At 53.5% G+C, this 15,581-nt stretch overlaps 1 protein-coding gene across 2 annotated transcripts; it reads left to right on the top strand.

The window, feature by feature from the left end:
* Positions 1-866: 866 nt before the first annotated feature.
* PRELP (proline and arginine rich end leucine rich repeat protein) lies at positions 867-14,480 on the top strand. 2 transcript variants are annotated; one of them, XM_003999385.6, is made up of 3 exons: positions 867-1,052; positions 8,423-9,402; positions 11,938-14,480. In XM_003999385.6, exons 2-3 carry the CDS (start codon positions 8,439-8,441, stop codon positions 12,111-12,113), a joined length of 1,140 nt encoding a protein of 379 aa, XP_003999434.1. In that variant the 5' UTR covers positions 867-1,052; positions 8,423-8,438; the 3' UTR covers positions 12,114-14,480. The 2 variants fall into 2 exon arrangements, with proteins under 2 accessions (XP_003999434.1, XP_006942941.1); XM_006942879.5 differs by having other exon boundaries at positions 875-1,042.
* The last annotated feature ends 1,101 nt before the right edge of the window (positions 14,481-15,581 follow it).

Below are 15,581 nucleotides of genomic sequence, written 5' to 3' on the forward strand. Positions count from 1 at the left end.
AGATGAGGAAACTGAGGCTCCACGTGAAACTGAGGGACTTGCCCGCCATAGCACCGCTCGCGAGTGGCAGAGCCCAGGGCTGCTGATCCTAATGTCAGCGTTCCTCCCTCTACCCCCCCCCCCCCGATGGGAGGTGGGTGGAGGGAGTTCCTTGTCACGAGGCGCCACGGCTCTCTCTACTGTGATAGAAAAAGTGAACCAGGAGCAAGGGACCGTGACTTTAGGTCTTACGTCAAATCTTAGTTCTGTCCGCCTTTGCTGTGTGACCCCAGGCTGGACTTTGCCGTCTCTGGTCCTCAGAGCATCCCTCCAGCAGCCAAACCGAGGCCATCTTCCTGCCAGCTCACTGTACGGCAAGACCCCAGTCCCTTCGCAACCCTCCTAGAGAAGGTGGGAAAGGGCAGGATGACCGCTGCTCGGGAAACACCCCACGCCCCTCACTGGTTTGGGAATTTAACACCGGGGGAGCAACGGGCAGCAGAGGCAGGGCGATTGTTCGGAGGAGGCATGAAACAGGCTGGGGCTGGACCCAGCTATGCAGCTGTGGCCTCTACAGAGGTTGCTTTTCATGCCTGTTTCCTCTGTTCATTTGGCTTGTTTTCCAAACATGGGTCAAACAATCTCCCCCCCAGAAGCAGCAGCAACAGAAGGAAATGTTATTAAAAACGAGTCCGTTAGTGGGCATGGTGTGTGGATGAAGTCTTTGGGAGTTTTGGCTGCCAAATAAAGACTTTATTGTTGTCATTCCTCCTTTCCCAAGCTCCCTCCCTCCCTCCCTCCTTCCTCCTCCCTCCCTCCCCTCCCTCCCCTCCCTCCTCCTTCTCCTCCCTCCCTGCAATCTGCCCATCCCTCCCCCTAACCTAACCTCCCCACCCCACTAGGATCTGGTAGAAGCAAAGTCAGGCAAACACAAGCGGGCAGGCACCACCGGGAGATCAGAACTTCTAGCTGGCTCTCTGCTGCCACAGCTCCACCGAAGGGTGGGGGAGGAAGAGGGGGAGCCTTGCCTGGGGAATAAACCCACAGCTCAGAGGAGAGGCAGGTGTGTGCAGGTAAGCCCAGTGGGGAGATGCGGGGGGGAAAGACCCCTTCCTCCAGCAGGTATCCTCCTGCTCTGTCCAGCTGATGTTACTGATCTGGTCTCTACGTCCTCCTTGCCTCCTTCCTTCCTCCCACCTTTTTGCCTTTCAAATGAGCTCCAGTTAGCCTTCCCCATTTCTTCTGCGCCCTCCTCCACTACCTTCTCTCCCTCATTCCGTGCCTACGTATTTGCCTGATGCAAAAGTCACACCTTCTGGGCGCCGATGTTTGCCGTCGCACGGGGAGTTAGGCTGCACACAGTGTTCCTACACCTCAGGTGTTTCTATGGAAACCCGACTCTAGAACCCATTTCTTTGCACCTTTCGCATACTGTCACGGGCCATCGCGGGCGCGCACACGTCCCAGGGAGACCGCACTTTCCCTGCACACTCACGTCGATACACACACAATATGAAGGTGTCCTGTCCGTCCCCTCTCAGACTGCATCCGACGTGCAGAGCTAAACCACATAGTGACTGGGTGCCAGCACACACACACACACACACACACACACACACACACTCAGCCTCTGTCTCTCTCGGTCTCTCCGTCTTGTCTCTCACCCTCTCACATGCCTCCCCAGCTGTAAGAGCAAAGAGAAAGTGGGTCTCCCACTGAGATAGCAGAGCCAAAAGAAAATCATGTGTCCTGAGTGAGGCCGAGCAGGGAGGAGATGAACCAGGGCAGGCGCTGGAAGGGTTGCTTCGTTCTTTAGAAATTAATTGGGTAGGAGGGAGAAAAAAAAAGTGCCTTTCCAACTTGCACAGTGTCTTCCCAGTAGCTCTGAATTTCCCTCTCTGGTCCAAACCACTTGGCTTTTGGAAAGAAAGGGAAGAGAGCGACCCAGCTTCTAAGCCTTGGAGGTCCTACTTCCCAGCTCTGGGGACAGTTCATTGATTTTTTTTTTCCCCCTGTGGGCAGCCAGAGAAGATTTCTCTTTAAAGCAATTTCAAAATCATCCCAGCTTGGCGAGGGGTCCTTGTGGCAGAGGGCAAAAAAGACGATAATTCCTCCATCAGTCAGGGAGGGGGGAGGCTGAAGTGGATAATTGAATGGGTCTCATTTCCTAGTAGGCTGGACCCCCTCCTCCACAACCCCCCCCCCACCTTATGCCTCCACAAAAGCAGAGAGAGTGCTGTCCCAGGACAGGTAGCGGTGGGCAGATCAGGGTTGCCAAATGTGGTCGATCTTCAAAATTACCTGTGGGGGAGGGGGAGCCTACTAAAAATATAGACCTATGGGATGGAACCCAGGAATCTACTGTTGTTTAATACTCGAGGGGATCCTGATGGTCAGCCAGGGTTTGAGCACCTGAATGAGGGGCCTGAGAGAGACCCATGCCTGGGCAGTGTTAGCTGGGCAGAAGGGCTGTGCGGTTTCCTGGACAAGGACCGCCGGTGGAGGACCTCCAGGGTGTCCTGAATGGGCCACCCTCTTCCGAGGAGTGGGAACATGCACCTGAAGGGACAGGGAAGATCTGCTGTGGGCCTCTTCCTTGCAAGCAGCGGCAACCATATCATAGGGAACCTTCCAGAAAGAGAGTTCCCCCCAAAATAGCTCCAAAGAGCTTATGTGTCCTCTCACTTGCTAATCTGCTTGAGCACTGCACTGGGCCCTTCCCCATCCCTTCTAGATCCCCTCTCCTGCCCAACAGCTGTCTGTTCCGATGTGCTCAGAGGATGGGCTGAACACCAAGCTCTGCACTCCCCCTTCACCTCCCCGGTGGGCAGCCCCACTTATGGGGCAGGTGAAGGAAGCACATCAAGGCTGGAAGAGGCCAAAAAAAGCCAGGTGCAAGAGGTTGGGAGGGGAAGTCATGGATCACAGGGGGCTCCAGGGCCTGCTGAAGAAGTGAGCCTGTGCCTTACCTGGCCAGCATCCCTTCACCTGCTCTGGAAAGACTTCAGGTGGGGTTAGTGAATTGGAAACACAAAGTGAACCTTCCCCCGGGCGGCTGGGGAGCTTCTATGGTCTCCAAATAGTTGATTCTAAGGCCCAAGTGTGGTCTCAAGGACCCCAAGGGAGGAGGTTGCTGGGTGTATAAGAGCTGGGGGAAAGCCGCCAGCCAGTACCCACCTGGGAGAATCCCTACCTTTGGGTAGAGGGCAGGGTTGCCCTCTGGCCAAGTTAAAGAGACCCCATTGCTTCGAAAAAATGTCAACAACAGCTTAACATTCACTGAGCACTCACTTTAAACACATTTACTTATTTAACCCTCAAAGCAATCTGCTAAGAAGGGGTTAATGTGCCCACGTTATAGATGAGGACACTGGGGGTTGGCAGAGGTGGGAGGTTTGCCCACGGTATCCAGCTGAGCAACCAAAGAGTTGCAGGGTTGAGACCCAGATCTAGATAGAAGTGCTGAAGGCATCAGACAGATTCTTCTAGGCTTTCTTCGGGGGGTGGAGATACCGGGAGAGAGAGGGAGAACGAAGGATACGGAGAGGCGACAGGCTGTCAGAGGAGGACTGCCATCCCGTCCCATTTTGTCCTTAGTCCCTTGGAATGGAAAACTTGCTCTTCTGGACTAGTGGCCTCAGACCAAAAAAACTTCATTCTGTTTACACTTTGCCTTGTGGTAGACGCTGGGGAGACAGATGGTCTCTCCATAATAGTGTTATATTTATTTTTAGTATTTGTTGATCTGTGGTTCATTTTAAAGTCGCTTATCACACTTGTTTCTGACAACAGCTGAGTGAGGAATAGAGGGATAGGGAAGACTTGTTATCCCCAGTTTACAGATAAGGAAACTGAGGCTGAGGACAGGGCCGCGTAACTAAGTAGCAGAAGATGCGCTGAGAATTCACAAAGCTCTCTCCCCAGTGCCCCAGTCAGGCTCCCCTGTATTCTGATTCACCCCCAGCTGCATCAATAGTGTGTTGAATTCATCATGCCTCCACAGCCCTTTCCTTACCTGACGACGACACAAGTCCACACAGCCCTACTTGGAGGCCTTAAAAGGGGTACAGGCAGCCTGAGGCTGTCTCACTCGTCTGTTCACAAATGACCACCTGTTCTCTTGACTTCGTCCTTCTGGGCTTCGGAAAGAGAAAAGGGGAGCAGGATAGCTTTCAAATGTCTGAGTTTAGAACGGAAAGAAGGAAGCGAAGAAAGAGGGTCATCTCAATGGGCACGGCCCTGGGGCAGGGGGCACCCCCATTCTCCACGGCAGGGATGCTGGCTGGGTTAAGCCACGGAGGCTTAGGGGTGACCAGCTAGGCAGGAAATCTGACCAGAAAAAAAACTACCAATGAGTACAGTTGACCCTTAGAAAAACTCAAGGTTAGGGGTGCCAGTCTCTCCCCCGCCACTGCACAGTTGAAAATCGGCATATAACTTTTGATTCCCCCAAAACTTAACTACTGATAGCCTACTGTTGACCAAGAGCTTCACCGATAACATCAACCAACAGTGGCTAAACACATGCTTTGTATGCTGTATGTATTATATGCTGCATTCCGACGATGAAGTAAGCTAGAGAAAAGACCATGTTATTTTAAAACATCAGAAGGAAGAGAAAATACATTTACAGGGCTGTACATATATATATTGAAAAACATCTGCTCATCAGCAGACCCGCGCAATCCAAACCCGTGTTGCTCAAGGGTCGACCGTAGCGTGGAGTAAACCTTCTTCTGTCAGGCCAACCTGACTTCCAGGCCGACCCCAATCCCACACTCTCCACGCAAAGCCAACTACCCTTAAACTTGCTCTTACTGACTTGGCAAACCCACGCGAACCTCAACCCAGCCCTGCCCTGCGTCTCAACATTAGTCCTGGGTTTCAAGCCTTAAATGAATGAATTCAGGAGCTAGGTAGGGATGCGGGCTATCTCACTTTAAAAATCAGAGTTTCCCTAGAGAACCTGCTCTTTTATAAACAAACAGATGAATACGTGAAACCCCTGCCACTTGTAGAGATTTTAGTGTTCTACGACATGCCTGCGTGTGTGTGATTTCATTTCATCCCCACACACATGAGGGGCCTTGGGGCCTGGGGAGGAGGGTCCGAGCCAGGAGTCAAGCCCAGATCTCCAATACTTGGAACTGAAATTCCAAATGAGAACTCTCGTAGGAAATGTTCTCAACTGGAGAGAGTGAATGTTGGGCTGGGCTTTGCCCCCGTGAAGCAGCAGGTCTCTGAGAGCCCGTGCCCAGAACAGCGGGAGGTTAGTGCTTGTAGCTGGTTAACAGGCGCCCATTGACTAAGCAGTGAACGCAGCCCAGCAGAACGCTGCGAAACGCCCAGAATGCTGGGGCGGTGTGCTTGCAAAAGCATACGAAATTTAAAAATCACGCACACTTATGACCCACCCTAAGGGAGTTTTTGATTGGACAGAAGGCTCTGGAAGGCAGGAACATAAGAAAGTGTGACTTCGGGCTTTGTTGGGGGTTGGGGGGGGCGGGTTATGACTCCCTTGGAGTCTAGGGACCTCCACCCTGTCACACAGATTCTGCTTTGGGGGACGTAAGACATCGCTGTGTATTGCCGGGGCAATGGCTGAGCTGTCGGGACCTCCCCCTCTGGACAGTTAGGCTCCAGCAGGAAGAGGCGTTGCCTAAAGAGAAAAGCCTTAGAAATGAGCTCTGTTTTCTCAAGAAAGAAGCATGGGCACGCGCGCGCGCACACACACACACACACACACACACAGAGTGGTTGAGCCGTGGGGCTAAGAGAAGGGTTGCTGAACAGATCCATCCAGTGTTTCTCCACGGAACAGGCACAGAGAACTTTTCCTCTAAAACCTCCTAATGGCTCTGAGAAGAGCGATCTTTGCTGGAAGCTCTGGACCAGCTTTATTTGCATGACTCGGGGCCCAGTACCTGGTAGACGCTTTGGGTGACAAGGGCAAGGAGGGGAAATAGGGAGCCCCACGCAGCCAGTGCTGGGAAGCCTTTTGCTCATTTCCAGCTTCCAGGTAATTGGAAAATAAAGACGTGTCAAAACAAAAAGGGTCACGAAATTGGGAGCTTTAAAAAATGTTTGTTTTTAGCATACGGACCCTTGAACCACCCCCTTGAAATGCATATGACTGTGCTATTTTCAAGAAAAGCACAGGGCTAGTAAACTGTTAATTCATAAATCATCAGTCATTAAGGGGTACGGGCCCCGGCAGCAAGACTCAAGTTCAGTTTACAATGAATGTCTTCTCTTTCCAGTCCTTGGGGGACTGTTGGATCCTCAGCTGGAGCTAACGTCAAGAATCTAACTGTGGGGTTCTTTGTGGTAGGAGGCCCGGGGAAATGTTCCCCGTGGACCCCCTTGGAGGAGCCTGCCTGGGGAGAGACCCCTCTGGATGGAGGTGGAGGGCAACAGAGGCTGCAGGGCAATCTCTTGCCTCCTTCCTGCTCATCTGTCTTCCCTCCCTCCCTCATTCCCTTCCTGTCCTCCTTCCTTCCCCCTCCCTTTACCCCCCTCCCATTCTTAGTGTACTATGTAAGGACACGCACGCACACACATGGCATGTGAACCATACACATAGGTGTATGGTGCAGAGAGGGGAACGTGTGTGTGTGCGTGTGCGTGTGTGCATGAGAGAGAGAGCAGACTAGGTGTCCTGTGTGTGTGTGTGTGTGTGTGTGTGAAAGGTGAAGGGAGACACCCTCCGCCCCTCAGGGTTGAGCTCTGCCCTCTCTCCCTCTCTCCTATTTCTTGTCACCCTCGGTGCCTCCTGAGCACCTGGCCCAGGACGAAGCAGCTGGTGCCAGGCTTCTATCATCTTCCTTTGAGCAAAGCCAGCAAGAAGCATGCAGAGGAGGAGTCTAAGCTGATGTGGGCTCAGAGGAAAGACAGCCAGAGGCCTGGAACAGAGGCAGGGATCCCAGGGTCCAGATGCAGCTGGGGACACTCTGCGGCCCGCTCTAGCTCAGAGGACCCCAGCAAGCCTGTCCCCCGTGCCCCAGACCCCAGGAGGGGAGGGACAGACCACCGCGTTGTGAGGAATCAGCAAGGAGGGCCTGGGGAAGCAGTGTGGGAACCGGGACCCTGGCTGCAGACCAGAGGGGAGTGTCCTACGGCTGATGGCCCTGTGGAGGGGAGGGAACAGGAAACCCCTCCCTGCCCCCCTTCCCAGCCAGGGGAGGGGAGGAAGCCCGTGGGAGCTGCCACTTTCTGTCTGCAGCCCGGGTCTATTGCTTTTTCTCCAGCTTAATTCAACGCAAACCACGTGACTCCCTCTGAAGGGTCATCAGAGCCACTGGGAGCACAACCCCCAAATATCCTTCAGTGACCTACTCCGCTATGTCACAGAGGCTAGCGGGAAGTTCTTCTTCATATCCTGTCTCAAAACCACCAGCTCCAGTGGATATGGGGGCAGCAGTATCATGTCCGAAGAAATGAAAGTGATTTCCCCGCAGCTTTTGATCCCTTCCCTGTTTATTTTCATAGGAGCCTCCGCATCTGGGGAGAAATTCTTGGTATGCCTCCTGCTGGCAAAGACCAGCGCTGAGCACAGGGGTAAGGAGTGAGCAGGGGCAGACACAAGATACAAGCGTGTCTACAGCACCTTCCTTCCTTTCCAGGACCTCCGCGAGCCCTGCTCTGGAAGGCAGGAGACCTGGGTCTTTGTCCTGGGCTTGCTGTTAAACAGCTTCCTGCCCTTGCTTGGCAAGCCGCTTCTTCCCTCCAGTGCTTAATTTTTGTAAACAGTGGAGTCTGGGCTTGATTGGTGGATTTCAAGCCATTTTTAGCAACGCAACTCTTCTTTCAAATACGCGCTTTGGCCAGTCCTCTATACATAACAGATTTGAAAACAAAGGGACTGCTCGGGTTGGCACGGGGGGGTGAGGTGGGGTGCCTCAGATCCGCCCACTCGGTCTCCCTCCCTTGGGGGTGCTCCACAGAAATAGAGGCACAGTTTGAACACCACTGGGTTACGGGATCTCTAAGGACCCTTACAGATGGAACACTTAGGACTCTATGTTTCCTAACATCCCTCTGACAGGAACAAGGATGATTTTCTCCTGCCGCAGATAGGGAGACCGAGTGCTGGAGAGGTTAGGGTTAGGGTTAAGGTTAGGGGTTAGGGGTAGGTTAGGGTTAAGGTCTTCTCCAGCAAGCCCCAGAGCTCCCGATTCACGGCCAACGTGCTTTCTGTAAGGATGGCTCACCCTTGTCAGAGCAGGCTTAACATACTGAGCAGCTAGGCCTCTGGGCCAGGGGTTGGGACCCTCAAGCCCTTGTTATTTTCCCATCTGCTGGATACGGGCAAATGAAGAGTGCTTCTACAGGCCCCTCCCACAGCCCCCCTGGCACCCATCCTGGCCAACTCTAGCCACCAACACAGGGCCCCTGACTATGGAGGCCCAAATGGCGAATGATCTCGTGTGTCTCCTCCCTGCAGGTACATCACCTGGATCATGAGGTCATCCCTCTGCTGGATCCTCCCACTTCTCCTCATCTTGGCCTCAGTGGCCCAAGGCCAGCTGACAAGACGCCCAAGACCTAGGCCCAGGCCCAGGCCCAGACCCAGGCCCACACCCGGCTTTGTTCAGCCCCATGAGCCATCAGAGCCTACAGACCTGCCCCCTCCCCTCCCACCAGGCCCTCCATCCATCTTCCCTGACTGCCCCCGGGAGTGCTACTGCCCCTCTGACTTCCCTTCTGCCCTCTACTGTGACAGCCGCAACCTTCGAAAGGTCCCCGTCATCCCACCCCGCATCCATTACCTCTATCTCCAGAACAACTTCATAACTGAGCTCCCAGTGGAGTCCTTCCAGAACGCCACGGGCCTGAGGTGGATCAACCTGGATAACAACCGAATTCGCAAGATAGACCAGAAGGTCCTGGAGAAACTACCCAGTCTGGTTTTCCTCTACATGGAGAAGAACCAGCTCGAAGAGGTGCCGTCAGCCCTGCCCCGGAACCTGGAGCAGCTGAGGCTGAGCCAGAACCAGATCTCCAGAATCCCACCCGGCGTCTTCAGCAAGCTAGAGAGCTTGCTGCTCCTGGATCTCCAACACAACAAGCTGAGTGATGGCGTCTTCAAGCCCGACACCTTCCAGGGCCTCAAGAACCTCATGCAACTCAACCTGGCCCACAACATCCTGAGAAAGATGCCACCCAAGGTCCCCGCGGCCATCCACCAGCTCTACCTGGACAGCAACAGGATCGAGACCATCCCTAATGGATACTTCAAGGGCTTCCCCAACCTCGCCTTCATTCGCCTTAACTACAACAGGCTGTCAGACAGAGGGCTGCCCAAGAACTCCTTCAACATCTCCAATCTGCTCGTGCTCCACCTGTCCCACAACAAGATCAGCAGCGTGCCCGCCATCAGCAACAATCTGGAGCACCTGTACCTCAACAACAACAGCATAGAGAGTGAGTGGGGGTGGGGCAGGGTCACGGCCACGGCCACAGCCAGGGAAGGGGAGGTTCTTATTGCCTCAACCCTTTCTTGGGAGCACTGGGGGGAGGAGGGGGAGCCAAAAAGCACCCGACTTGGCACTGGACTTCAAATCTTGACCGTGTCCCTTACTATCTGTATGACCTTGAAGAGAGAGGTCAGCTCTACAGAAGTTTTCTCATCGGTAAAGTGAGAATGGGCATAGCACCTTCTGTCACAAAGTCGATATGAGGATTTGGTAGGTTAACATCACGTGCCTAGACTACCACGCTTGGAGGGTAACGGCTTGTCTTCCTCTGTCCCTTCTCGTTAGCCCCAGCTCCTCTGCCCTCCGGATCTACAGGTGGTAGGGTTGACACGGAATAGAGTCATGGACATTCTCATGAAAGCGGAACGGTGACATTTAAATGCCTGCCCTGAAATGTCCTGGGCCTGTCTGCCGCGGAAGCTGTGATAGCAAGACTGAAACGAGGTTTAGAAGAATCTCTTGAAGATGTACACAGACTGGCAGCCGCATACTCAAGATAGGCAGCTGGCAAAAAAAAAAAAAAAAGTGGCAGCCAGAGAAACATGTCAGTGTGAAGGCTCTTTCTGAATCTATCTGGAAGGCTGGACTATTTAGTCATATAAGATAGTACATTTCAGGCAGAATTTGCCTCAGCTGCACTTCTAGGATCCTGGGCTTTGGATAAAAATCACAGCCCAGAAGAAGAGGCTGGAAGTCCCAGTTTTGCTTCGATCAAAAATGTCAGGTCTGAGTAGAGCCATCAACAGAAAGCTTTAAGAACAAGGGAGAATCCCATCTGGTCCTTGAATAAAACCAGGCTACATCCATACCAGGAACGCAGCAGCCATAGGATGAAGGGGACCGAGGGAAAAGGGACGTAGCCCCGAAATCATATCAGCAATCCTTAGTTTCCGAGCCCAAGAATGAGAGGGAGATCGTTGAATTTCGACAATCTTGAAACAAATGAATGGGAGACCAGTCTCATTCACTCATCTGGAATAATTACAGAAAGTGGGGGAGGGCTTTCTTTTTTAAGTTTATTTATTTTGAGAGAGAAAGAGAGTGAACACAAGTGGGGGAGAGGCAGAGCGAGGGGGAGAGAGAGAATCCCAGGCAGGCTCATGAACCATGAGGTCACGGCCTGAGCCGAGGTCTGCCGCTCACCCAACTGAGCCACCCAGGTACCGCTAGGGGAGGGCTTTTTCAAAGGTTGCAAAAGAACAAATTCAGGAAAGGGGGAAACTCTAATTTTATCCTGCAGGTAGTAAGCTGATGGCATGCATTACCCCCAGAAAGCCAGATGGGTTGGGAAAACAGGCAGAAAGAATACTTCAATAAAGGGCTCACAGGTTTCTATCGGGTTATGGAAGAGCAGGCGGCTAGCAGATAACCAGCCTTTTGAGGCTGAAGTCCGAAAAATCACACCCCTTCCACAGGTACCCCTTACCCCCAGCCTGTCTCCCGTGTCGCTGACAGACAGAATGGGCGGGGTGAGCCCTGGGTCAGTGTGATAACCACGTTCTCAGCAATGATCTTAATGCTGCCACCTGCCCCGTCCTTTCCAGTTTGCAAAATGCCTTCACCGACATTCTCTCATCGGAGGTGAGGGGCAGGTACCACTGTCCCCATTTCGCGGATTTGAACGAAATGTCAGGGTGGTAAGGTGACAGGCCAAAGTCACAGCGGTCATAGGAAGAAAACCCACCTCTGTCGGGGCTCTTTCTGCTACTCTGATGAGGAATTGAGAGGAAGAAGGAAACCAACATCAGCAACAATGATGCTGACCCCACAGATGATGACGAAAGAGGCAAGGTTTAGGGAGATTAAGAAATTCATTTGGAAGGTGACGTATCCGATGTCATCTGAGCAGAGGTGGAATCTCGTTTTCCACTGGAAAGCCGACCACAGCGTGGCCACTGCTTACCTGCCCAGGTTACCGCCCTGGCGCATCTCATCGCGCTATTTACTACTCCCGGATGTCCGATGTCGGATGTCGCCGTGAGCTTTGCGGCCTCTGCAACTCTATCAGAATAGGTCACTCTATCAGAACACCATCCCCCAGGTCTCCACCTGCTGTGGTCCCACCCACGTGTGAAGGTCCAGCTCGCAGTTTACTTCCTCCAGGACTCTGCAGAGTGAATTTCCGCTAACAGTGGTTGATCGATTCTGACTTAGTTCGTTCTGCAAATGAATAGAGTAAACCCATGCACCCAAGGTCACGGCTCCCCAAGGTCAGCCAATCCCAGAGAAGAGAACTCAATTTCTTTTTTATGTATTTTATTTTATTCTGTTTATTTTTGAGAGTGGGGGGAGGGGGTGGAGAGGGAGGGGCGGGGAGAGATGGACAGATCTGAAGCAGACTCCCCACGCTGACAGCGGCCAGCCCGGGTTCTTATCCTCAGCTGTCCTTCCCCTCTTCCTTGCTCGTGTTTGCCTCCAGCCCCGTGTGTCCCGACCCCCCACCCACCTCGCTGGCTGACTTCTCTCCCTTCTTCCTCCACAGAGATCAATGGGACCCAGATTTGCCCCAACAATCTAGTCGCCTTCCATGACTTCTCCTCGGATCTGGAGAACGTGCCACACCTGCGCTACCTGAGGCTGGACGGGAACCACCTGAAGCCGCCCATCCCACTGGACCTCATGATGTGCTTCCGCCTGCTGCAATCCGTGGTCATTTAGGCCTTACGCTGCCCCTGGGTCTCCTCTGAGCGCACTTGAATGCTAGTGGCCCACGTGCCGGTGCCCACCACTCGTGTTCTCTATCTTTGTTTCTTGCTCCCAGCTTTGCCTTTCTCGTCCCACCTTCCTGAGGCAGGGCCTAGCCAACACACGCCGCTGCACCCGCGGCTTCTAGAGCAAGACGTCTAAGGGCTAGATGGGGTTCACCCCGCTCACAGACACCCACAGCACACCCAAACCTCTAGCCCCAGGAGCTAAAGACTTCACATCCTCTTCTGTCCTCCTCCTCCTCCCTGTCACTGCTGGGTAAGTCCGGGCCATGGACTGACGGCGGAACTTGGTCCTGGCCAAAGCAAGCCGAAGACGGTCGGGAGGAGCCCAGAGGTGAGGTTCGGCAAGTCCTGCTGGAGACGCCGCCATGATGGACAGCTCCGGCCCCAGAAGGCCCCTTAGCCAAGGATCCCGCCTTCTAACACTGCCACCCCACCTCCCTGCCCGCCGGCACCACACACATCGTGCTGGCTCTTTACCGCCTGTGTTCTCCAGCAAGGAAATGCAAGGGAATGGCCGAAGGAGGGCAGAGGGTCGGGGTTCCTGCAAGGACCCACCTCTGGCAGTCTCTTCACAGGGATAGCTGGGGCTCTCCTCAGCACACACCCTTCTGGCCGGGCCTCGCTCTTTCCAGAGGAAGGACAGGGAGGAACAGCCCAGGAAAGTAGCTTTAAGAACTAGGTATCGGCCAGCGGGTGAGGGGAGGGAGTCAAGAGCCCTGGGGTTGGGCCCTTGTGGGTGCAGATGGTCCCACAGCCCCTTGCCCATCTAGACATGAGGCTAGGCCTCAGGCAACACAGTGCCCACAGGGAACGGTGCAGAGCCACTAGCCCTGCCCCGCCATCTGTTCTCGATCAGTGTGGACGGCCCAAGCCTCTCCAAAGCTCGGAAGCAGTTCACGAGAAAGTGTTCTGGGAGAGGCGGAGCACCTGGAAATCTCCCAGAAGCCTCCTCCACAAGTCCAAATTGGCTTCCCCCTCTAAGGCAGACGCATCAGTGACACCTGGTGGCTGGTACAGGTCACAGCTGGCTCCCGTCTTCCCCCTCGCCTCTCCCTGGGGTGGTTTCACGAAGTCAAGGAGCCGGCCTCAGGTTCCAACTTGAAGAGCCAGGGGGGAAGTGCACAGTCTCCCTCTCCTCTGGGATGCAAAGGGCGCGAAGGTACAGAGGCCTTGAGGCCAGGGGCTGATTCCTATCGTGGGTGAGCACAAGTGGGAACCTTCAGGAATGCAGGTGAGGCTATGGCTCGTTCCTGTTTGCTGTCTGACCTTGCCGGCCCCTTCTGCCCTCAGTCCCCACATCTGTGCGCCGAGGCCTCTCCAGCATTCATGCTCTAGTCTGCAGCTCCGCTCTTTAAACCATGCTCTAATTATCTAATATTATCCCTTTCCCTTGTAGTAATTTATTCCCTACCTGGACTGTCTCTCCCCTCACAGTTCCCCACCCTCCCTGCCTGGGCCACGTGAGGGGCTTGACCGGCCTCCAAGCAGAGCCTGGGCCCCACAGGACCTGCTCCCATCCCCTGTCCCTTCCGCCCTCCAGGGGACGCGGCCCCTCTACAGCTCCCTAGTGTATATGTTGGTGGAGGTGAATGTTCTAGAAATAAATAAGACACCGTGCCCACCCTCGTTAGGTGGAGAAAAGTTCCAGAGGTGTTTCAGAAATTGGATCAAGCCGGGTCCTTAACTTCAAGAAATTCCCATTGTACTTGATCTCGTCTTTCTCTCTTGCTCATTTACGGAAAACGGGGCCCATTTCATCATAGCCTCCCCCCGCCGTGCCCCCCACCCCTGCTGTGCTCCCGTGTAACTGCCTCATTCTTCCTAGCTGCGGCTGGTTTCTCCAAGGCTCCTGCTTAAAGTCAGTCTATCACTGTGGCTATAAGCAAGCTCGTGCTAAGCCTGGATAAGCCCCCCTTCTACACCTTCACACCTTGCAAACCTCAGCCCCTCACATGGGGCCCTCAGGGGGAGCACAGGTCCCGTGGTTCCCCTGAGGGCAGGGGTCCTTTCTGGTCCTTTCTGTGATGCAACACAATCGGCATCATCCCATCGGCCGGTCTAGATTGTCTGCTTCCTCCCTTGCTCCCTGCAGCTGTAAGCCAGAAGGGATTTCCCTAGGATTTGAGGAAGCCCCTCCTCCACACACAAGTTCATTCTTCAGTGCCATTGACATCTACGCGTCCAGGTGTGTAAGTAGGTGTGTAGGTCACTCTACATAGATCTGTTCTTTCTCCAAAACCATGTTAACTTTGTGAAACAACTTCTACATCCCAACACGCTTCACAGCAGAGGAAATAAAGTGATATGAAAAATATCCTGCTTGAACTTGACAGTGTGAACACGTCAAGAGCGCCTTGGAGCTATCTTGCCACCCTTCTCCTCCCACCGCCCACCTCTTACCTGCTCTAAGGAGATGATGGGTGGAGAAAGGATCTGATTCCTAAGAAACTCTAAGAAAACCATTCCAACGCCTTTTCTTGGCAAATTTCTCCCAAACTCACAACGGTCATAAAAAACTATTCCTAAAGTCAGATCGGCAGTCTGAGAGTTACATTTGAAGCCCAAAGGCTTGGATTCTTTCAACCCGCAGATATCAAATTGTTGGGGGTCTCCCACAGGCTCATTACTGAGCCAGATACCGAAAGACACAAAACAGTCACCGTTCCTGACCAAGGAAAACTTACGGTTTAGTTGCGGAGACGTAGTTAACAAACACGGAAGAGTGGCAAAGCTATATCAAGGGCCGAGAAGAGAGATTCTACAGGCCACGCAGAAGGGCAAGAACCAGGTGCCCAGAAATCTGCCTTCAGATAGAAGGTCGATTTCAGAAGTGGGTTCGGGATCCTCCCGGCCTACACCATTTTCTTTAGGCCGAAAACTGCCAGATACTGCCTCACCCTCTAATACCTGCTTTAGTTCAGTGGACATCGACAATGTACAAGGTTCCCAGCTCAGAATTAAGGGTAGGCCATATCCTTGTCCATGCCCTTGAGGAATTCTTAGCCTGGTAAAGGGGGAAATCCTTGGAGTAATTCCATGTCCTAAGTGTTCGTAGCAAGGCAGAGTACAAAGAGCATGGTGGGGAGGGCCTCTACCCCCGTGGAGGGACGCCAGAAGGACTCCTATCTTTTGAGCTGGATCTTAAGGGATGAATCAGATTTTGCGTGGTGGGGGACAGGGCGGGGGGGAATCACATAACCAGGAGAGAAAAGCCAAAAGGTAGGAAGGCATGGAGTATATAAAACCTGCAGTGTGTGTGTGTGTGTGTGTGTGTGTGTGTGCACGCCCGAGAAAGGAAGAGGAATGTGTTTAGGGTCACAGAGTGGCCTGCCTCAGCAGGGAATATATACACGTTGTCCAAAAAAGCAGGAGGGTTCCTGAAATTTCCACCCCCGCCCATGCAAGGGGCAGCAAC

Source organism: Felis catus, chromosome F1 (genome assembly GCF_018350175.1).
Source record: "Felis catus isolate Fca126 chromosome F1, F.catus_Fca126_mat1.0, whole genome shotgun sequence".
NCBI classification, from domain to species: domain Eukaryota; kingdom Metazoa; phylum Chordata; class Mammalia; order Carnivora; family Felidae; genus Felis; species Felis catus.